This window comes from Tasmannia lanceolata, unplaced genomic scaffold (genome assembly GCF_043159265.1).
Source record: "Tasmannia lanceolata isolate RefF3 unplaced genomic scaffold, GAP_Taslan_0.1 ptg000004l, whole genome shotgun sequence".
Classification (NCBI taxonomy): Eukaryota; Viridiplantae; Streptophyta; class Magnoliopsida; order Canellales; family Winteraceae; genus Tasmannia; species Tasmannia lanceolata.
The window spans coordinates 4,373,998-4,398,092 of record NW_027518681.1 but is presented as its reverse complement, the minus strand read 5'-3'; the positions used below and the strand labels follow the sequence as shown (position 1 = coordinate 4,398,092).

At 38.6% G+C, this 24,095-nt stretch overlaps 1 protein-coding gene and 1 pseudogene across 1 annotated transcript in view; one reads left to right on the top strand and one right to left on the bottom strand.

Moving 5' to 3' along the window:
- The window catches only part of LOC143876082 (uncharacterized), a 41,253-nt gene extending 22,036 nt beyond the window's left edge, over positions 1–19,217 (top strand). The window contains exons 6-12 of the mRNA XM_077377704.1: positions 2,596–2,666; positions 2,767–2,873; positions 6,807–6,928; positions 11,241–11,329; positions 16,005–16,064; positions 17,018–17,122; positions 18,713–19,217. Of these exons, the coding sequence (XP_077233819.1) occupies positions 2,596–2,666; positions 2,767–2,873; positions 6,807–6,928; positions 11,241–11,329; positions 16,005–16,064; positions 17,018–17,122; positions 18,713–18,832 (674 nt within the window). The 3' untranslated portion in view covers positions 18,833–19,217. The remainder of the gene's footprint in view (positions 1–2,595; positions 2,667–2,766; positions 2,874–6,806; positions 6,929–11,240; positions 11,330–16,004; positions 16,065–17,017; positions 17,123–18,712) is intronic.
- LOC143876319 (18S ribosomal RNA) lies at positions 14,732–14,997 on the bottom strand (annotated as a pseudogene).
- Positions 19,218–24,095: the final 4,878 nt, after the last annotated feature.

Below are 24,095 nucleotides of genomic sequence, written 5' to 3'. Positions count from 1 at the left end.
AGACATCCGTAAAAAGGTGGGAGTGGCACCAATTGAGGAGAAGATGAGAGAGCACCGCTTAAAATGGTTTGGACATATCCAATGTAGGCCTTTGGATGCTCCAGTGAGAAGAAGTGACTCGTGCCAAGTTGATGGAGTAAAAAGAGTTATAGGGGTAGATCGAAAACAACCTAGGTAGATACAGTGAGGAAAGACTTGAGGGCTAGGAACATAACAGCGAACATGACCTTGGATAGGATAGAATGAAAGAAAATGATCCATGTAGACGAACCCAACTAGTGTCAGGATTAGACTTAGTCAATTTGAGCCGGGTAGATCCTTTCATCTTCTTCATGAAAATTTTCTAAAGGATTCATTAGCCGACCCTATATGGTTTAGAGAAAATAAATTGGACCTTCATATGGTTTTCATTGATTTGGAGAAAGCGTATGATAGGGTTCCTCGGAGTGTTATTTGGTGGGTCCTTGAAAGGAAAAAAGTGCCTACTAAATACGTTGATATGATTAAGGATATGTATGATGGAGCAGTAACTAGTGTCAGAACTACGGATGGCACGTTTAGTGAGTTTCCACTTACAATAGAACTGCACCAAGGATTATCTTTTTACTCTAGTTATGGATGAACTTATGGAGGGTATCCAGCACGAGGTGCCGTGGTGTATGCTATTTGCAGATGACATAGTATTAATTAACGAAACCAAAGCAGGAGTTAATGCTAATTTAGAGTTATGGAGAACTACTTTGGAATCCAAAGGTTTTAGACTGAGCAGGACTAAGACAGAGTATATGGAGTGCAACTTTAGTAAGGTAAGGAGTCGGGGCGAGGATGTAATAACTCTGACTGGACAGGAGGTACCTAAGAGGGATATCTTTCGCAATCTTTGTTCAATCCTTCACAAGGAAGGAGAGATTGAAGAGGATGTTAACCACAGAATAAGAGCAGGTTGGTTGAAGTGGAAGCATGCTTTAGTTCTGTGCACTCGTAAAATGCCTACCAAGTTGAAGGGAAAGTTTTATAAGACAGTTGTGAGGCCAGCCATGCTGTACGGCTCAGAATGTTGGGCAACCAAGAAGCAGCATGTGCACAAGATGAGTGTAGCGGAGATGCGAATGCTTAGATGGATGTGCGCTCACACAAGGTTATATCGAATTAAAAATGAAGACATCCGTAAAAAGGTTGAGGTGGCGCCAATTGAGGAGAAGATGAGAGAGCACCACTTAAGATGGTATGGGCATATCTAACGTAGGCCTTTGGATGCTCCAGTGAGAAGAAGTGACTTATGCCAAGTTGATGGAGTAAAAAGACGTAGGGACAGACCGAAAACAACTTGGGTAAAACAATGAGGAAAGACTTGAGGGCTAGGAACATAACAGAGAACATGACCTTGGATAGGAGAGAATGGAAGAAAATGATCCATGTAGACGAACCCAACTAGTGTTAGGATTAGACTTTGTCAATTTGAGCCAGGTAGATCACCTTCTTCATGAAAATTTTCTAAAGGATTCATTAGCAGACCCCAACTAGTTTGGGACAGAGGCTTAGTTGAGTTGAGTTGAGTATTCATTAGCCAACCCCAACTAGTTTGGGACATGGGCTTAGTTGAGTTGAGTTGAGTTGAAAGAAGGTACAGTGGGAATTCTCAAGCACTCTTAATTTCATATTGCTCTGATTGGGCATGAGCCGACCCCAACTAGTTTGGGACAGAGTCTTAGTTGAGTTGAGTTGAGTATTCATTAGCCGACCCCAACTAGTTTGGGACATAGGCTTAGTTGAGTTGAGTTGAAAGAAGGTACAGTGGGAATTCTTAAGCACTCTTAATTTCATATTGTTCTGATTGGACATGAAACAGTTTTTGTCCATTTCCGCTAACAAACGGTTTGGATTTCTTTTTCAGCCGAATTGTTGATCTTCACATGTATATAAATATGCTAAATGGTGTGTGCGTGTGAAGTAAAGTTTTTTTTTCAAAAAAGTACAGTGGGATCTACTTCATAGGATGGACCAAACCGTTCATTTGCTGTACCACATTGTAAAACAAGGTTATACCCCGTAAATACATATGATTCATGCGTGCACACACACACACACACACACACACACACACACACACGCGCGCGCACATGCACTCATACAAACACACGCACATATATGTGTGTGTGTGTATTGAATGGCAGTTTTTTAGAAATTATAATAGCTTTTGATAGCTGGTTAAATAATAAAAGACAAGGTGGGTTCGGCAATCAAGACAACTTCTGCATGGAAATGTGCGCGGGGGCATATATATATATATATAATGTCAGTTTACACACACACACACACACACACACACAATAGAAAGCTGTTTTTTCTATTCCATTTAAAGAAACTCATTTTTCTGTTTCACAATGATTTGTTCTTTGCTGGATGGTTGTCTTTCCGGCATTCTGGAAGTGCATGACTAGGCATAGTCTAATTATGTTTTTAGTATTAGATTATTTCTTTTTTTTAATTTCTAGCATTATGCAGTTGCTTGAGTCATATTCCAACGAACTCATTAAGTTGGATTGAGAAAAGTATTCTGGAGTATGTAATTCAGTTGTTACCCTGCACTTGCAGGGAAGAAAACACTATGGAAGCATAACATTTACGGGTTAACTCCAAGCATTGGCTCTGCTCATTATTTACTTGTAAGAACTAAGAAATAGTTTCATTTATCTTTTCATGTTCAGTTATTTTTCTTTACTTATTTTAATCTCCATGTCTAACATTTACATTATGAGGATGCAGTTGTATGCCAAAGAACACAATGATGCTAAGCTGATGGTAGATATCATGAAAATCCTGAAAAAGAACCAGTTGCCACTGCAGCCGGGTACAGCAGACATAGTTTTCAGGTAGAATGACTGTAATATCTACTTCGACTTATATTCTGTGTAAGATCTATGCTATTAGAAACCTGTAAGCATTTACTTTTTACAAGGCAAATACTATCTGCTCGATCTTGATTGAAACTATTATTCACTTGTTCATTTCTACTTCGAGAATTTCACGGTCCAATACGATATGTAGGTTCATAAAAAATCACGTGTATCGATCGATAGACTAGTGTATCAGTTGATCTGGTGTATACACGGCCTATTAAATGGCATATCATATGGAGGCATGGTGATCTGCCTAGGAGTTGAGCACTAGATCTTCAAGTACAAAAAGGGAAAGTTCATGCTTAAGAGAAATAATCATGAGCCAGGTAACTTCCTAAGCAGTATCACAGATTGAGTTTCATGGGATGATAGGTGAGGATATCCATAGAAGTTGCTTACAATTTGTTCGAAGTGGGGAGGGATTCGGGTAAAGCATGGGAAGATGGAACGACGTAAAGTGGAAGAGAAGGAAATGGTTGGGAGATTCGGCTTGGTGCTCACTGAACTTCCATAATATCTAGCAAGTCGAGTCTTATGTCGGTCATATAGAACCCCAACACATATAAAAAGGTTGGAGGAATCGGTCCATGACATCGGTGGAATGCTACCTCTTCCAAATCTTATGTGTTTGATAGAGCCAAATATCCTCCAACCCCTACTTTCGGAGTATGGCGATAATCCCCCGAACCGTACAACATAGTTGCCATGTGTCATACGGCTTTCTAACTCCACTTATTTTTCTGATCGATCTGCTCTCAGATCGATGGTAGTAATTGATAGAGCCAAATATCCTCCAACCCCTACTTTCGGAGTATGGCGATAATCCCCCGAACCGTACAACATAGTTGCCATGTGTCATACGGCTTTCTAACTCCACTTATTTTTCTGATCGATCTGCTCTCAGATCGATGGTAGTAAAATTCTCACGGTGTTAGGACCGAGATTACACCAATTGCTTGTGTTGATAAGGAGAGAGCTGCTAATGACGACGTTGTGGATTTGGGAGTCGTAACAAAAGAGTTGGGTGGGCTACAGATTCCAGAGAAGAAACATTTGGATGAGAAGGAGAGTTCAAATGTTGGTTCTTCGCAGATTATTACAGGGAGTTAGTTCAAATATTGGTTCTTCGCAGATTATTACAGGGAGTTCATATCTTACACATCCTGTCCCACCCCCAAAACCTTTAGTGGGGAACTTTAGTTCCTAGAGCAAAGGGCTTGGCAGTCAAATGGATTGTAGAAGATGTAAATTGCCTATTCCGTGCTATTGTAGATCGAGTTTCTTGGGACATAATTTGTATGATTTGACCAGACAGGTGTGCATTGATTGATTATATGGAGAGAGTGAGGAATCACTTCTTGTAGTTCTTAACAAAAGGTTTCACATCATGTTGTAAGTGGAAGAGGCATGCCAAGGTCAATGGAAATAATGTGGAGATCCAGGCTTTATTATAATAGCCCTCTCCACATATATTCCCAGAGTCCAGGTTTTAAATTTCAATTTCGGTTTCGGTTTCAGTCGGCATGAAAATGAGAACATTTAAGTTTCGGTGGAGATTTCGGTGGAAATCTTGTAAAATCACAGAAACGTATGGAAACATATGCAAATGATGAAATATTTTAATCTTTTTCAAAAAATATGCTAATGATTTTAAGATGAAACTTTGGGAAATGCTAGAATAAGCTCAAATACGTACTTATAAATCATCCCATAATTGACAAAACCATCCATAATGGCTTAATCACATCGAATACCTAGTGACATGCGTTGTTGCACATGTCTAGAACAGTAAAGTCAATAAATAAGTACAATGTTATGAAGTTTTTTTTTGAACTGGTTTTTTATTTATATTTATACATATATTTTTTTTCATGTAATGAAGTATAAGAAAGTACAATGACCAACCATTCAAAAAAAAAGGTACGATGACCAGTCTCTCCTGTAAGGACCCATCTCTATGTCAATACCACATAGAGTTAGGAGGTATTATTGGTCCCATGCCGATTTGACTTCCCATGCATAAGATACGGTTACTTTGTTGTGCAGCTCAATGATTTTGCGTAGCAAATATCTTTCCCTTCATTAATGAAATGAAATGAAATGCAAATAATACCATCTTTCCATTTTTTTTGTCTTTCCGACCATTTCGGTTGAATTTCGGAAATTTTGGTCGAATTTTGGGAATTTCGATCAAAATTTCAGGGAAATAATGCCATGAAAGGAAATCAAGTAGATTTTGTTTCGGTAGGGATGGAAATGGGAACATTTCGGTTGTTTCGGGAAAATTTAAAACCATGTCTACAGTACAGATCCCGTATCAACATTTTCTACAAACTGTAATACATATATACACCACCGATCTGAATGAGCTGTCACCATGTGAATCATTACAACTCGCTTGTTGATCCACGCCGTTTGAAATTGGTGCGGGTCATGGATTCATCATTCTTCTAGGGACAAACATTTACAAAGAACATGTAAAAGCGGCTATCAGAGCTCAACAAGACTTGGAAATTGATCATGAACTTTTAGCCGTGGACCGCTTCTGCTCAGATATGGATATGGGGCTCACTGAGAAGGAAATGGAGTGCACGGTAATGGAAACTCTCGAGCTGAATACCTTGTTGATGACAATTTCAATGGCGGACTCTCTCAATGTTATTCTGTGGCTTAGAGGTTTGAAGGTCGCTCAGTGGTGGTTTATCTGTCGATTCAATCGTAGTCTCGTTATTAGGTGCCCTTTTGATTGATAAATATTGCAATGCTCTCTTGTTGGTTAGTCATTCTTGGTTGTGCTAGTATAGTGCCCTATAGATGAGTAATGGGGAGCAGAAGCGAAGGGATTCCCATCTTGTCCCCCCGACGCGGTAGTAGGCATATCACGGGGAAAGAAAGTACTGGACTCGGGTTTGAGCTAAGCAAGATCGAGCCGACACAATCTAACTCCCCACACTCACCTCAACCTCACTGGTAGCCTACCTAACGGCTCCACAGAAAGAAGACCAACTTCTATTGATTGAATCCCCCCACACGCCAAAGTCATTGGGGGGACCCTGTCGGGCTTCTCCCCCCCACCCATCCACCGAAAACAAACTGTACGTGGGAGTTTCCCTTTATATGGCTCGAATCATCATTCTCTTCTTTCTCATTTACTGGAAAAGGTTTGTGAGGAAAAGGAAACAACAGAAGGATCCACATTGGACCTAAATGGCGCAGCTCCTCTCAACTGAGCAGGTTGGTATATTCAACCGGATCTAGTTACATCGTTGATGGAAACAGAGGTCGAATAAGGCTACTTCGACGAGATCCTCATTTAAAGAATTGTCCTCCGTCATAAAAAATTCTTTTGGGTTACCAACTAAGTACCTTCATAGCAATCTTAATCACCCCATTAAACCCATATGTTGGTATTCTTTGAATCTTAGAAGCCAACGTGATTGGAGGAATCTTATTTGAATTTTATAGTCTCAATTCTCGAACATGCCATGTCTTCAGTTTCTCATAATATGTATTTTATATTCTTCTCTAATGCGCAAGCTCTTATTTCTCATCTTAGTAGATGTTAAAATTGCAATTTGTTGGTTCCATCTAGTAGTTGATATTATTCACTATTATTCTACCTTCAAGTTACCAAGTGTGGCGTCCTTTCACTAGTGCTCTAAATTTTGATCTCGGTTTAAGATAACCATTATTCATTATTGAGAATTGCTAGCGTCCATCGCAAAAGGCATTTCCCGGCTGGTCCATCGCACGTCAGACCAGCCGCAAAATTACTTTTGCGATGGACCTTAGCAAATCCCTTCATTATTATTCCATTGTTTTGGTTGAGGTCACGTTCTGTTTCTGGAATTTCAGTGTTATATTTCCTATGCATTCTGATTTCAAATTTGGAGTTATCCATCGCAGTATCTGTTATAAAACGGACAATTGGGGCTTGATCTCAAAGTATTCAAAGAAATTTATCCAGGCTGGTGTAAAACTACGTCGAACAACATTTGGCATATGGATGGAATTTGCTGCCAAAAGAGGTAATGCACTATATTTTATGTTGTCTTGGAGAAGGATATGTTTTTGGTCTATTTGCTGTCATTCAAGATACCGTTCCATGTAAAGAGAGCTAAGTATTGCTAATTGAATTTTTTTTTGAAAATTGACAATTTTATTGATACTATGGAAATTACATTGGGGACCAGAGGTCCCATCCTGCAATACCTAGAATCAATTAAGGATGGGCAGGAGCATACTCCTAGACCAGCTGAAACCAAAGAAGAAAATCTACTAATTCATCCGCTACGGGGAGGACCACGCTTTCATGCGTTGCCATCATGTCAAGTAACTATTCTACTTCCCTGCCAAAATCTTCACCTAATATCACAGTCTAGAATGTCCTCACCACTCCCCCATTATTCCAAGACACTACCCAAGGCCTCAATTGAATCGAATCCAACAAAAAAAGCCATATTGGGGAGCCTCTCATGCAAGGCTTTCCTCAAAAAAGACTTGTCATCACCATTTAGATAGTCATTTAGTTTGGTCTTCTAGACAAGCCATCAAAACCGGAAGAGACTCATCCATGCTATGTTGGATCTGGGACTCTAGCAGATATACAACCCCGGAAATCGGGAGGAGACGCTAATCACCAACCTCTCCTCCACCAGACGGCCACCCCCCGCCAAAATCTGGAACCGTTTTTGTCTTCTTCCAACACATAATCCGATCCCCAAATTGGTAGTGAACTCCCAGAACAAAAGAGTAAGGGAGAGCCGACTCCTTAGGGAAGCTGGTCTTCCCGGATCCTCAGGGGAAGCCATTCCAACTATGACACGTAAGTTGTCTTCAAAGGAAGTGTGTGTGTGTGTGTGTGGGGGGGGGGGGGGGGGGGGGGCGCTGCTTTTTAATAGCAAACTTAAGGGCTTAAGAGCCTAGAAACCTCCGCTCCTAGGGAAGAGTGCTAGGAGCCTCATGGTACGTTTCCCCAACTACCGAAGAAAGTACGAAAATTATTACATCCAGATACTTTAAATGCCATAGCCTTTTTCAACCCCAAGGACCCCAGCTATAGATTTAGCTATAGATAGGGCCAGACCTGGAAAAGAACTTTAGGAGCCTAAACAATCTGCTAAATTTCTTCCTTAGACCCGGTTTGGAACCCAAGATAGTGACCATTTTGTTCATAATGAATTGCTCTTGGAAACTAAACTCCCTAATTGGGAAAATTGGACCTTTGTAAGAATCGCCAAGGGCGCGATAGGCGAAATTCTTCCTCGCGTATGGGTGAGGTGCAGCCAGCAAAGCATGCTTCCGCCTAATTGCTAATGGAAATTTAAATTCTCACCAAAATCAGTGGGAAGCTTATAGATAGTTTGTAACTAGTTGTGTAACTTTTATGAAGTCTAAAAGTAACATGCTTTGTTATTTGTAAGGGATTTGCTAGGGACCATTGCATAAGGCATTTCGGGGGCCGTCTGTTGCATGAGAGTGCAGCCACATAGGCTCACTTTTCAACAGATTATGTCTTATTCATGAGATGGCTCCACTTTCATGCAAGACAGCCCATGAAATGCCTTCTGCGACGGGCCTTGGCAAATCCCTATTTGCAAACCTTTGTTTTTTTGTTTTTCATTTCTTGATGCCGCTTGCTAAGTTATCATGGTTGATTTTTTATTCTAAGCAGTATACTTCACTTCTACATAGTCTTCATGCTAGTTATGGATGTGTCTTTATGTTAGGTTTTAGTTTTAGTCATTTCATATGATTCTTTTGAAGAGTAAAAAGCCTATTATAACACCATGCAAATGCATAAGTCATTTTAATTGTTTCATCTATCTTGTGATGTCTTTTTACTCCTGGTTGTTTCATATATTTTGTGATGCCTTTTTATTGTTTTCATTTCTAGAAGGAACAAAGTGTGTGCATGTGGCTTTTTTGATTGTTTGTTTGTTTGTTAACATGTCATAAGTTTTTTTCTGCGACCCTCAAACAGAAACACGTACAAACGACAAAAAAAAAAGAAAGAAAAAATCTAATAACCTTGTTTAAAGACTCTAGAGCTCTTTTCCCTACCCACTCCCACAAAATCTAATTGGTTAGAAAGTTATATCATAGTTACCAGAACCTTCTTAGTTGGATGGGAAGCTCGTTTTAGAAGCTAAATTCTTCTCGCTTCCCAAATTTAGGGGAAGCGCGCTTCCCAGCTGCTTCCTACTCGCTTCCTCTTAAATAAGAGTATGTTTCCTATTTAGGAAATTTTGTCTTCCTAAAAGCATATTTTATCATTTTTTGATAATCTTGAATGAGCGTATTTAAAACTTGAAAGCTCATCTCAAGTTTCAAATGAAAGCTATGTGGATCTTTTCCGAAAAGCTTGACATTAAATATACATGAATAAAACTTGTGAAATTGTAAATTCCTAAAAAGAGTTTTCTTATTATTACTCCATCTGATGAGAGGTACAATTCCATGGTTCACGGCATTCCTACCTTTGGGTTGGTTATTGCTCTAGTTGGAGCAAGACCCAATTCCGATTCCATTTGGAGGGGTAGCAGTGGATCCTGTCGATTAACTGGGTCCAGCAGCTCTTTTATCCTTTAGGACAAAGCAATCCTTAAGCTGGTGACTGATCAAGCGATGGAACCAATTGTATTTCAGGTCATTAAATTTCCCAACCTCATGTGATCTCTTAATCTCAGGAAGTTCGATCCAATTTTGTTGTAAGAGGTCGTCGAATAAATCTTGGATCATGTCATCTGAGAAATAATATTTCTTCTCTTTTCGACCCCGCAATGGGGGAGCCTCGTGCACTGGGCCGCCCTTTTTTCGACCTTTATGGTCATTTTCTTTGTCTCTTTTGATTTCTTTCCTCCAACAACCACACGAGACTTATTTGTTTTAATGATTGCCGTTGTCGAAAGCTCGAACCTGTCTGCGCCTCGAGGACGCTGCTGTTTGCTAAGCTGTGCTTCCACATCATGATCTTTAGTTGCGGAGTCTTCTTTTCTACTTGTAGTGCTTACCTGTTTTATTAATCCTTCTTTTCTACTTGCGGAGTCTTCTTTTCTACTTGTAGTGCTTACCTGTATTATTAACCCTTCTTCCTTTATTTACTACAATCCTACTATTTGTATGTACTTCTTCACTTCCAATGAGGTTTATTATATGCTTCATACGTGACTTTCAACGATGCTTCTTGCATAGTTTTTATTTACTTTCTTTAGAGCTTTTCGCTTCCTGTATTTTCTTTGTTCTAAACCCCTCGCTTCCCGTTTTCGCTTCGTGCGTCGCTTCTCGCACTCGCTTCCCACTCTGGCAACTATGGTCTATATATTTAGTATACTGCTAATTATCATGCTACTCATTCTTAAAAGGTGAAAGGTACCATTTAGGGGAAGTTCCACACAAGCTAATCAAACAGCTATATGCCTATATGTTGCAGATTATGAATTTTGGAGTTGTGTTGATTATTTAGTGATCGAGGCCTTATTTTTAAGTAAATTCAAGTCAAATAGGGACATGTGCCACCTCAATACCCAAGTGCGATTCTATATGTAAATAGATCACCTTGCAAATTGTGTTGATTATCATTTAGGAAATTAATATTATCAGGTAGTGGGGGGACATCAGGTAGTGATACATTTGCTTCTCCAGATCTTGAGGATGAGCTTCTTGGGTCAGACCGTGGGTTGTCCTCAGAAAATCCTTATGGATTTCTTTATTAAAGTTCCCCTAGCTAACCGTTCTTTTTGAAGGTTCATGGAGTTCTACTGATGCATTATTGAATATTTTTTTTTTCAGAAAAAAAGGAAGGAAAGAAATGAAGAACATATGTCAAATGAATTTTAGGAAAAAAAAGGGTCCTAGTTTTGCGAAGTGTGGTCTGTACTAATTGAGGTAGTGGGAACTTTTCACGTGATATTTTTTCCTTTTCCTAGCATTTTTTTGGTTATCATTGACTATTCACATGACAGTTTGTGTCGGCTGTGAATTTTCCAAATGCAAGCCCTTTTTTATTGTTTGAATTCCTCTCAAATCAAGAGGAAAGGAAAGTAAAGAAATGTGAATCTATATTTCTTTCCTTTTTTTTAATGGCTATATTCTTTCCTTCTACTTCTATATTATGTACTTCCAAGTTGATCCTTACGGAATAAGTGTGGTTTTATATAATCAGTCCTGTGAGGTTTAATTAACTGTCAGACATCTTGGATCATTTGGTTGTGCTGTTTGTGTTTTGGAACTTTTTCTTTGTTGTCAATGGGGGGAAATGACTTTATATGAAGATGATTGATTATGGTCTCCATATACTTTGCATTCATATCGAAAATGTTGTAACATGTACTTTTGCAGGAGATGCTCAGTCTATATGGAAAATCGAAGAGCTTAGATTAAAGACTGTGAATCAGCACAATCTTGCGACTGGCTTTTCATGTGCTAAGGTGATGTCCCTTATCATCATGGCTCAAACTTGCCCGAAAACTTTGGATTTTAGTTTTTTCCATTAATCTCTGTTTCAACTCACTTGGATTTCGAATGGCAGCTTCAGGTTAGCCATGAGAAATTTTATTCTGAATTCAGTGTTAATGAAGTTTTGAAAATTATCAGAGCATGGGTAGCATAATTTAGACCCGTAAATATATCCTAATTCCTAAAAGTTTTGGTTTAAAACTTTGTTATTATTTGTTTAATGCGCATATTTTTTGTGTGGGTTAAAGTACGCGTGAGGGCCTCTTGTTCATTGATCGAATCCATTTATCAGCTAGGCCTTGCTGTGGATAAGCCATGCACCAGAAGTCTCCCATCAAAACTGTTCTAACCCTTTGATTTGTGGAACCTTTTTTGATTAATTTATACCCTATTTTTTCATGTTGTGGAAATCAAAAGAAGAAAAAGAATTAATGAGAAGACCATTAAGAAAGAAAAATTAATGAGAAGAGAAGATAAGAAACAAAGGGTTGTAGTGAAGTGAGAAAAGCCGTGAGGTTTGAAAGTCACTGAACATCATCCCACATGACTCTTTCTTAAACTTATAAAATAGCAATGGAATAATATTACAAGAGTGTTATTCATAAGTGGAAACAAACAAAAAAAGACTAATCTTACCCCTGTACTAACAATATTGATAAACATTATGGAAATAAAGTTCTCCTCCGCCCCTCTCAAGTTGGAGCAAAATTATCTCCCATGCCCAACTTAGTCCTCATGTAAATTGGATTGCTTGATATATGACTAACTGCTTAGTGATCACGATACATCTTCATTGGTTTATCAACCTTAGAATCCATCTCAAGCATTAGAGTTTTTAACCCCCATTAGCTCACAAGTAGTATGAGCCATTGCCAGGGACTTTGCCTTTGCGTCAGGCCTGTCAATCACACCGCCTTTTTCTTTTCCAAGTCACCAAGTTGCCTCCAAACAATACCCAATAGTGGACCTTCTCTTATAGGTAGATCCTACCCAATCAAAATCAGAGTAACTCTCAACTCTCAAATGGCTATTCGGCTGAAAAATGATGCGTTTATCGGCCGTACCTTTAAGATGTAAGATGAACAAACTGGCTACCAGTTTGGAACTCTAATCCGTACATATCTGGTCATTACATGTAATAATGATGTCATCAACATACACAACCAAGACAGTTATATTAGCAGATCTCCTAAAAATAAGCACAGAATGATCCGCGTGGATCTTGCAAAGCTTATATGCAGTGAAAATAGTGTTAAATTTCTCTGATCAACCAAGAAGAGATTACTTTAAACCATTAGTAGCCTTCTTCAATGTGCAAACCTTAATTGAGTCACCCTAATGAACAAACTCAGGTGGTTGCTCAATATAGAATTCTTCTTGTAGATCGTCATTCACGAGAGCATTTTAACATCAATCTGCCATAATGGCCAATCCATATCAGCAACATAAAAAATAAACACTGGGACAATTAAGTTTTGCAATAGGAGCATCTCAGATTAGTCAGTGCCAAAGGTTTGAGTTTACCCTGGCATTGAAAAAAAAAGGGTTTATGAGCATCCACTTTAGCTATTAGTCTAGCTTTTAGCTTAAACTTTGCCATAAAGGAGATACTGAACTGTATAGACCATGGAAGCAGGATTCTTCCCTGGGAGCCTTCGATTCCCGCTTTCGATTCCCGCTCTCTGGCAACCTTGAGTAGGATTTTTTCCTGGTAGCCTTCGATTCCCGCTTTCGATTCCCATTTTGATTCCCATCTACAATCAGTAACCTCATTCATTGCCATTTTCATCCATAATTAGAAAGGGTTCTTGGCACATCTTAGGCAAAGAGAAAGGAAAAAAAGAAATGGAAATGCAAATTGCTTATCGATCAACACAATTGGGAACGTAACTAGGATGTGTATATGCAGAAAGTCATTGATTGGCTTGTTGACTCATGACATTTAGTGTCTCCTCGCGTAAATGTTTAGGGACGTCTTATAGGATACATTAAATGGATCAGAGAAAACCACTACACAATAATGATGGAGACAAAGGAGTAACTTTACAAGAACTTTATAACTATATATAAGTGGTCGTTGGATTATAGTTACAATCTCCCCCCACCCCATCTGTTCTTTTCTTTCTTCTCTTCTCTTTCTTCTTTTTTTTGTTCTACTTCCATACAAATTGGATGTGGCTGGATTGTTGAAGGATCAACATGGTATCATAGCCATCCTAGAACTTGATGAAGAACTAGAAGAGTTAAATGATCTAGAATAGGTATTTTCTCCAATTTGAACTCCTAATTCCATCACCTTCAATTCGAAACATAATCCCCATTTACTAGTATTTCGTCATCCACGTTATTTAGTTCTTAATCCTTTTGTGTACCCAATCCCCATATGGGCATCCATCATATAACAACTCTAAACTTGATAGGGAACTCGAGAAGCTAACTACGTCAACTGGACTTTGGATAATTGAACAAGTGGCCTCACCCCCATACATATCAGAAGAAAAATATGGGCATCCATCATATAACAACTCTAAACTTGATAGGGAACTCGAGAAGGTAACTTAGTCTCCCGTATTTGGTTAAGATTTTGATTTACACTCTTCTAATAGGCAGTTACAGGTTGGTAACATTTTCAAAAAAGCAACCGACGAGAAAATTGTAAGGGAATGAAAACAGAGCGCCAAAGCAAAGGAGTTTGGGTTTCTTTTTCCTTATTATTATTTCTTTCTTGTGGAGAAAATAAAACTTTTGTCTATAACCGTAAGATTGTATTTTATCTTTCAGAGAAAAAAAAACAGAAGATGATATTTTGAGTACGGATCTATTTTTCCAAGTTTTAACTATTGGAATTGGTTGAACTTGACCAATTCTCAGGTCGACTCAACTCACTCAACTCATGAAGTCCCAATTTAGTTTTGAATTTTTAAACTTGCCTAGAATTACAAACAATGATCTAATAATAAATCAGCATATCCTTAAATAAAATTTACATATTTGTTAAGAGCACTTCTTCAATCCATTGTGGGAGGATACTTTGGTGTCTTCTCTTCCTACTACTGGCCCTATAACAGTAGAATGGTTGCCCATTTCATGTCAGGCTGGTCCTATCACTTCCACCAATGAGAAGTGTGGAGGACACCTGCAGAGGAGCAAACCTTTTCCCCTTACATCGTTTATAGTATCTATGAATGTATTTTTGTCTGTGTGGATTTGGGATTATGCTATGCTGATACTGAATCTCTCATCTCACAACGAACAAAATTCATTTGAGATGGGAGAATAGAATATGTTATTACTATTATTTTATTTTTTTTGAAATGAGAACAGAATATGTATAAGTAGTGATCAATGCCAAATTGGCGGAAAATTCCCCAGTGCTGCCTCCCGTAGGAGTCTGGTCCGTGTCTCAGTCCCAGTGTGGCCGATCATCCTCTCGGACCAGTTATTGATCATCGCCTTGGTAAGCTATTGCCTCACCGACTAGCTAATCAGATGCGAGCCCCTCCTCGAATCGATCCTCCTTTTGCTCCTCAACCTATGGGGTATTAGCAGCCGTTTCCAGTTGTTGTTCCCCTACCAAGGACAGGTTCTTAAGCATTACTCACCCGTCCGCCACTGGAAACACCACTTCCCGTCTGACTTGATGTGTTAAGCATGCCGCTAGCGTTCATCCTGAGTCAGGATCGAACTCTCCATGGGATTCATAGTTGCATTACTTATTGGCTTCCTTGTTCGTTGGCAAAGCTAATTGGAAATTGTCTTTCATTCCAAGGCATAACTTGTATCCATGAACTTCATATTAGCGTAGAGTTCGTTCCCAGCAATATAGCCATCCCTACTCTCTCACGTCAATCCCACGAGCCTCTTATCCATTCTCATTCGACCAGGGCGGGGGAGCAAGTAAAAATAGAAAATCTCACATTGGGTTTAGGGATAACCAGGCTCGAACTGATGACTTCCACCACATCAAAGTGACACTCTACCGCTGAGTTATATCCCTTCCTGGCCCCCATCGAGAAATAGAACTGACTAATCTTGAGGCAAAGGGTCGAGAAACTCAACGCCACTATTCCACTATTCTTGAACAACTTGGAGCTGGGGCCTTCTTTTCACACTATTACGGATAGTAAAATAATGGAAAAATTGGATTCAATTGTCAACTGCTCCTATCGGAAATAGGATTGACTACGGATTCGAGCCATAGCACATGGTTTCATAAAATTCGTAAGATTTTCCCGATCTAAATCGAGCAAGTTTTACAGGAAAAAGATTTTGTTCAGCATGCGTGCATTCTTTAGAATAAACCTCAATAGTTAATATAATACCCTGAGTTTTGGTTGTTTCTTATTTAATTACTTGCCGAAGTGCTTGTCGTAAACCAGCTATTTTGTTTTTATTTCTGATAATTAAGATTTGTTTAAAGCTTTTAGAGCCTATGGACTTGTAGCACATAAATAGTATCACAACTGTAGAAGTATCATGGACAGCCCTGGATGGACATCTTGGTCAGATGATGCTCATATAGACTACAGACTAATGAGAATGAATAAAACAATGCCTGTTTTGCAGTCTGAAGCTTTTATTTTGGTATTGCATCTATAGTATTCTTCGAGAGATCTGTAATTGTTCTTTCCTTGCTGCTTATGACAGGCATATCTACTTGAAAATAAGCCTGAGAATGCTGCTTCCATCATTCATATGCTCAACGAGGTGGGTTTTGGTTTGCAAGTCTAAAATGTGAGAAAAATATCATAGAGAACTTTTTGAAGTATAGTAAAAAATTTTCTCACTATAAAATTTTTTTTTTATATACATTGGGGTCAATTTTCCACCCAGATTGTCAACTAGCAGGTCCTCATAGCTATGTTTTTGTCATTATTGTTTGGTGATTCTTATAACTTCATTGGTTCAGGAAAATTACCAGTGTGTTGCTATTTTTCAACGAACAGATAAAAGCTAAATCGGAATGACCAATCTCAGTTTATTAGGAACAAGTACCACTCTAAAAGATGGGTTGGGAGTTGGGAGCCATAAGGGTGTCTGGTGTTCTCGCAGTTGCCATTTCTGTCCAAAAAATCTGTGCTGCTTCGTTGAAAAATCTGTGGTTATTTGAAAAAAAAAAAACTATCTATTTGAATGAATTTATGTTACCTGGATATAGCATGTGCACAGTTCGACACTTCAATGTGAAGTGCCAAGCATGGGTATTCATATGTCTAGGTGGTAACTGTAAATCTAAATGTGAATGGGAAAGAAAGTTTTCGGTACTAGCTTACTAGGGTAGCAATGGCCAGGGTTGGGCTCTGGTTTTCTTACAAAGCAAATGGGCTTGAGCTGGATCCCGCTCGATTACAAGATAAATTTGGAGCACTACTGGCCTGTCAGTTGTCCATTTCCCTCATGTGTCGAGTTGCTAACTGTAAATCTAAATATGAATAGGAAAGAAAGTCGGCGGTACTAGGGTAGCATTGGGGGTTGGGCTTTTGGTTTTCTTAAAAAACAAATGGGCTTTGAGCCAGATTCCATTTCTCATCCTGATGTGAACTTTTAGTCCGTCCCATTTTTTCCCAATTTTTTCAGTTTAATCCCATCTTTCTGGACTGGACAGCCAATTAGAAATTTCTATAGTAAAAGAAATCTTTAGCATTATCTTTGTGCAACAGAATATGCCTGATCGGAAGAAGCCAGATGTTACAGTTGAGCTTCAGAAGCTGGTGAGCAAATGGCCTTTGGAGGTGATAAATCAGCAAAAGAAAGAGGACAGAAAGGTAGTTTCGAACCTACACTATTCTTAAATTTTAAAACTTAAAAGAGTATACTTTTGTCATTCATTGAGTGGTGATATTATATTAAACAATTGCTGCGTCAATTTCATTCTGGAAAATTTTGGCTTCAATGTATAGTTAATGTCCAGGAAAAAATCTTAACCTTCATTTACTGGTTTTCAATTTTTTTTTCACAAGTTCTTTGAAACATTGGATGGGTTTTATACTGTTGAAGACTCCTTTATGTCCCTCTCAACGGAGATCTTAGTTCTCTTTTTTCCTTTTTTCTTTATGCCCATCAATTTCCTCCGGTGGATGTTTTCTTATCCCTGCACCAATACTCTCTTTTACTGAAACTGGATTTCTCTCCTTGTCTCCTCTTTTTCCTTTTGTTTTTTTCTATGCTGTCGTTAACTTTTGCTGCAACAGCTTCATTATTCACATCGACTTGTTCTGCTGATGGTAACAAATTTTGGTTTCCGAAATGCTTTGGTTTCAATGTCAGCTAAAATGAAATTACAGTGAATTCAAATCAGTACAAAATTTCAATTGAAATTTCGGTTGTTTTGGTGCTGTTTCGGTCACGTTGACTGAGACATTACACCATAATGTTACATTGTTTTACCTCGAAACTTGTCGGTCTTGGTTGGAAACTTCGGTGATGGAAATTTAAGTTGAAACTAATGGCTGGAAAAATACTTATTTTATTCAAAAATAGAGAAAATAATTAATTTATAATATTAAAAATAGGGAAAACTGTTTCTGAGCTCGAGCTCAGAAACAGGGTTGGCCCACATTTTTGGGGTGATCCAAAGCATTCATTTGATGGGCCCGTCCATTTGTTGAGGGAAAAAATGGGCAGCTTTGTGGATAAACAATATCTGCCCATTTTTCCCTCCACTTTTGGATGGGTTAGGATGATCCTATGGACCTGATTTTTGGTACACACCCTATCTATGTAAGGGCCTTTCAAATGAATGCTTTGGATCACCCAAAAAATGTGGGCCCACATTAGTGTTTGACGCTCGAACTCAGATAAGCTATCTAAGCTCTAGCTCAGAAAACTGTTTTCCCTTAAACATATTAGAAATAATAATAATAATATTAAAAAATCAGAATGGACAATGAAATTAGGGCCCGTTTGGATGCCGAGAAGATTTTGGTTTGGATTTCTCACATTTGCAGCTCTTTTTGCATTGTGATTTGGATCTTGATCAAATCCTTGGATTTCCAAATCAGCAACTGACAGTGAAAAAAATCAGATTTCCAAATTTGCTGTCGAAATAAGTAATTGAAAATCCACAGATATGGCAGTTTCCTTCAGCCCCTTCTCAACCTCTCCCCTCCAGTAGAAAGAACCCCTTCCCCCACTGTCTCCCTCAACATGAGCTGGCGGATCTATTCAATTTGTATTCAAAACTCAATTCCAAATCCAAATACAAAATATGAGGGATCCAAACGGGCCCTTATATTATTAACACAACTACCAATGACATTTTATGCTACTGGAATTTATTTTGCTTTCCTCGCTTCTCTTTACACTCCTTTGTCTGCGTGAGTTAAAGCAAATTGTTGAATTCCTTTTCTGTGAAGGCATTGGGTAGTTCCTTAAGAAAAGACATCCCGGCGATGCTTGGCTTCCTATCGGAATTGGGATTAGAGGTTTTGGTGGATATGGAAGATCTAATCAGGGAAGAAGTGGTTTCATCCTGAAGAATCAGCCGACTGGAAGCTGAAAGAATCACCTTTTGGAATTGGCACCCCCGATCAGAAAACAAACAAGAACATAGAGAGGATCCACCTATAGGTCAGTATTGCACTTTTTTTTCATCCTTGATTCGTGACGGATGTTTTGGGCATCCCTTTTACTGATGCCTTAACAAACTGCTGAATGTCCAAGTTTCTTCATTATTCTAGTGAGTTATCAATTTTTATCGTTGTTAATTGTATCCGCTTATGCTTTAGAGCGCGCATTAGTCTCTTGCAATGGCACCTTCAACTTATACTTCCGCTTTCTGGGAAAGCTTCTTAAACCCATATCTGCTGTAACTAAGCCTTCAATACCCCATATTTAGAAGAGAAAATCTTCCAATTTGCATTTCTGCATTCTCTTTGCCGAGTTCGCTTCCCTGTAGTCGCTCTTGTTTGGGAGTCGCCCAGCAAAACCATGGAAGCGATTTATCAGATAACCTGTCTTTGCAGGTGCGAATGCTAGTTTGTACAGAGTTATTAGTTCAGTGAAGCTTCCTTTTTAAGTTTAAATTTGCTTTAGTACTATAAACCAGAATTAGTCTGTTATGTTAATATTGAAATTATCGATAATGGTGCATAACGATGGGACCCCACCTTGTTTAGTTATCAGTGCACACAATAGATGGTGAACTTTGATGAATGGGTTTCACTAGTTAATCATCTTGAAACTAAAACCATGATTCCCAATGATGAAGCTCATGCATCTCCTGGTCGCCTTAATTGCTGGATTATTACATTGCCCACCACGATCTTGTCTGGCAAGCATCATTACCAAGTTTATTGAAAGATTTTCATTAGTTTTTTTTCCCCTTAAAAGTTTTAGAAAATTTACCAAATTTTTAAAGAAAAATCCTAGGTCACTTTTTCACTTTTCCTGTAAAGACACTTGCAGGGGCCTTCTACCTCACTATTGATGAAATGGCGACATAACGATGATCTTGATCATAGGCCTGTTTAGAGCTCCCCCAGGAAATGTAAACTGTTGATTTTTGCAACCCTTTACGCATGAATGTGTGAATCTTTTGAGAAATTAGAATTTCAATAGAGAAACAACCATTGAAGTAGGTTTTAAAAGTTAATGTAAAGAGTATCCATCGTTTGTTGAACTAATTTTCAAAGACTAAAAGTAAGATTGAAATCACCTGAAAGTTCCTGAGTTTTGGGTTCAGCCTCTATTTCAATTTGCCAGGGCTTTGTCCTTAAACCTTGTGGTCTGAGGTTTCATCTCAGCTTACTAAAAAAAGATATTCTAAATCTAAACCCTAAACTGAATCTATTCACCTCAACATAAATCCCTTTTCAAACTCCTCAAGAATGATCTTTTCTCCAACTATCCATTAGTCAGTGCTAGTTAACTCAGTTGGGGTGACACATAACAACAATCAATGGCATCTTAGCCAAAGTGGAATGCCATGTCTTATCTTTATTCCATAAAAGCTTGCGAACATACATTGAAGTAGTAAGTTCTACAGCATTGAAGCGAACACACCAAAACCTAATTGAAGATTTCAATTTGTAACCCACAACTCTACACTCTACAGTGTGGGTTTCAAGAGAGCCTTCAGGATGGCTAGTTTCAATGTGCAATCATAGCTACTAAGTTCAGATTAGGGAAACAATTGGCAAGCTAATTTTTCATAAAATGCATGTAGAGTTTGAGAAATTTTCTGGAAAATAAATGCAAGCATTTTTATTGTAATGTCTATTTGAAAAATTATATGTCAAATTTCTGTTTAATTTTTAAAAAAAATCGAGTTGAGTTTGAGAATTGTACAATTAATTAAAAAGACGATTTTTTTAAGGCTACTGATAATGGCAATACCATGTTTTGATAGTTGCACTAAGTGCGTGTTTGGCGTACCGTTTAAAATACCGTTTGGGGTTTGAAACATCGTTTTGGGGCCGAACGGCCATTTGGTAGTGTTTGGGTGCGCAGCCATAGTTTGAAATGCCGTTTGAAATACCGTTTTGAACCCTCAAAACGGTGTTTTGCAAATGGAGGGGGGGAGGTTCGTTTGCAAAACTCCGTTTTGAACGGAGTTTTTGGGCTGTGGGTTTTTACGTGTTTGGCCTCTCCAAAACCCATTTTTACACTCTTTTTTGCCCTAACACACCTTCCCCCCCCCCCCCTCTCTTTCACTCTCTCTCTCTTTTCTCTGAATCTTCCCTAAAACAATTCCCTTTTTGTTCATTTTACCACTAAAACTCCGTTTTGGGGGCATTTGCAACCAAACACACAATACCTCCGTCTGCTGTTTAAAATGCTGTTTTGATCTGGCCAACCAAACATGAAAACGCCGTTTTGCAAAACGGCGTTTCAAACGCTATTTCAAACTGTACGCCAAACACACCCTAACTCATCTTGTTTTTTTTAAATTTAAACAGCTGTCAAAGGTTATTACAATTCCCAGAAAAGCTCTCACAGGCCAATTAAAAAAGAAATGACAAGCTGAGTTCGTGTGATTATGAAAACCTGGTGTCAGTATCATTAGCCTTTTTAAACTTCAAAACGGGGCATCGAAACTCAGTATTAGTTTAATTATTTTGAGAATTTTGTTACTATGTGCAATCTAACTGGATTTAGGGCAATTTGTATGTAAACTTGCCATCTGAAATTTATAAGATTTTAATGAATTATTCAAGAAAGATTTGATAAAAAAAAAATCTCAGAAATCAAGGAATTTGAAAGAAGAGAGTGAAGTCAGCTTGATGAGCTACATTTACTTATGAAAAAACATCCTAAGCTTCATAAGATATCTTCGATGCTTTTGAATCAAGAAAGTCTAGATTGGGCCAAATTTAATCGAACTTTAGTTCTTGATAAAATTCTATGGGCATGTTTTGCAACCATGAAATAAGAAATACTCCATGCAATGTTTATGGGGCCAGTTGTGAGATGAGCAGGAGAGGGTGGGTTTGAGCTGTGAGCTTGAAAAGCCCCTAAAAACAGGAAAAAATTGCAAGGTGAACTTTGTAATTGCATGTTTGTACCGGAAGCAATTTTCTGATACAGCCACTGCTCATGAGCAAGACCAATCCAATGGGCATCCCAAGTCCTAAACCTTGTGGAGGTAATTAAAGTCACTTTATGTTCTAGGTAATAGATCATTCAAATTCATGTGAGCTAACTCTTGTACCTTGTGTGTGGTCAAATAGTGATATGCCCACCTAAAACATTAGCACAATTAATGGTCAATAGGAGATTCAAATCAGACCCACAATGTGATATTGGGTGTGCTCTTTGTATTACAATGAGGTTGGGCCCCTACTAAAGCATAGCTATGGCCTATGGGAAACGATATATTTGCCCCCTTTTCTTCCATGTGCCACCACCTCTAGTGTATTTATGACTACTCTATTATGCTAAAGGGGTGGCCCGGTGAAGAAAGGGGGTGAATATGTCATTCCCCCTCTTTTCACCCTTATTTTACACCCATTCACAAGATTTGCATTAGGTTTTACAATTCCTAAAGACCTATACCATAATGTATGTAAATATTTTTACAAGGAAAAATAGCAGCAGGAAAAGTGCACATGGGGTCTACTAGTTTTGAATCAGCTCTCGTGCATTGGATGAGTCTTAAACCAAAAACTATCATTTGAACAATCCTAACCATCCAATTTGTGGAGAATACTATGCCCTTGTTTTCTTTAAAACTTCCTGAACCGTCCATTTTACCACTAAAAATAGATTCGTTTAATTTAAAATTTTTATTTCTGGGCACGACTAAGGGTGGCAAAATCAATCGAACCGAACCGAAAATTCGGTTTCGGTTTGGTTAAACCAAACCAAATCGATTCAAATTTCGGTTCAGTAGAACCAAACCTTTGATCGGTTCAGTTCGGTTCGGTTTGGACAATGATAAATGCGCCCATTTTCATAGGAAAATGATAAATATGCCCCTTTTCATCAGTTCGGTTCGGTTCGGTTTAGAGTTTATGATCGGTTCGGTTCAGTTTGGAGGTAAGCATGTTCGGTTCGGTTTCGGTTTGAGGGTCAAACCGAACCGTTGCCACCCTTAGGCACGACCCATATATGATGAAGCCAACGAATGAATGGTTTTGGATCATTAAAGAAGTGGTGCTTTTGAGGTCCACCCTTAGTTTCCTTCTTCGTAGCAAAGAAAATAAGCTATTACATAGGAGGTTGTTCCACCTCCATTGCAACTAAGTGGGTTGCCCAAAGATAAGCCTTCCATTTTTTCGTGAAGGGTTTAGATTATTGTCACTTTTTCATATCAGAGGGTTGGGACCATCCTATGGGGATGATTTATGGGGTACAGCCTATTCACGCGGTGGCCCATAAAATGAACGGTTTGGATCATCCTAAGAAGTGGGCCCCACTGTACTTTATGAAAAATACTCGAGGTCACGCGCACACATATAAAACCTCTAGGCATCAATTCTCAAGCCACAAATCAAAGGGTTAAGACCATCTGAGATATGTGCATTTGATCAATCAGCATCATCAAATGTGAGCCCCTTTTTTCTGCGTTTTCTTTTTCTTTTTGCTTATAATGGCCCGGCTAGAGGTGAATGGATCCACTTCGGATTGAATCCATCAGTCTTAGACACAATCCCTTATCGGTCGGATCGGATTTGAAGTATTCTTCGGATTCTACTTCCGTTGTCTTGGTCATGATCCATTTCAAATTGGACTGTCCATCGGAGTGTCCCATTTAAAATTCTCAAAAGAGGGTGAGGGGTGCTTAAGAGCAGCAGCAGCAACAAGGGGCCATTAGATTTGGGACTTAGGGTTAATAGTTAGAGAAGAGGGTGACTTGAAACTAGAATGAGATGAATGACAAAATAATGAAAAGGTGTATCATACCCAAAAAAATACATGACTTATTTTTACTGAAATATCCCTAAAATAATACTTAAAGCTATAAAAAAATGGACCTTATTTTTCGTAGATAATAAAATAAAGAGATTTTATATGGTGTAAGTCCTTATAGTCCTGTATTTTTTAAAAAGTAATGTACGGACAACATCATAGGATGATCCAAACCGTCCATGTGATGGAACACAAAGTAAATAGATTGTGCCCGAAAAATCATTTCCATAGGATAATCCTAGCCTTCTGATCTATAGAGGTTTCCATAATATGTAGTTCCTCTATAGATTGAATGGCTAGGATCATCCTATAGAAATGATTTTTCAGGCTCAACCTATTTACGTTGTGGCCCATCAAATGGATGGTTTGGATCATCCTATAGTGTGG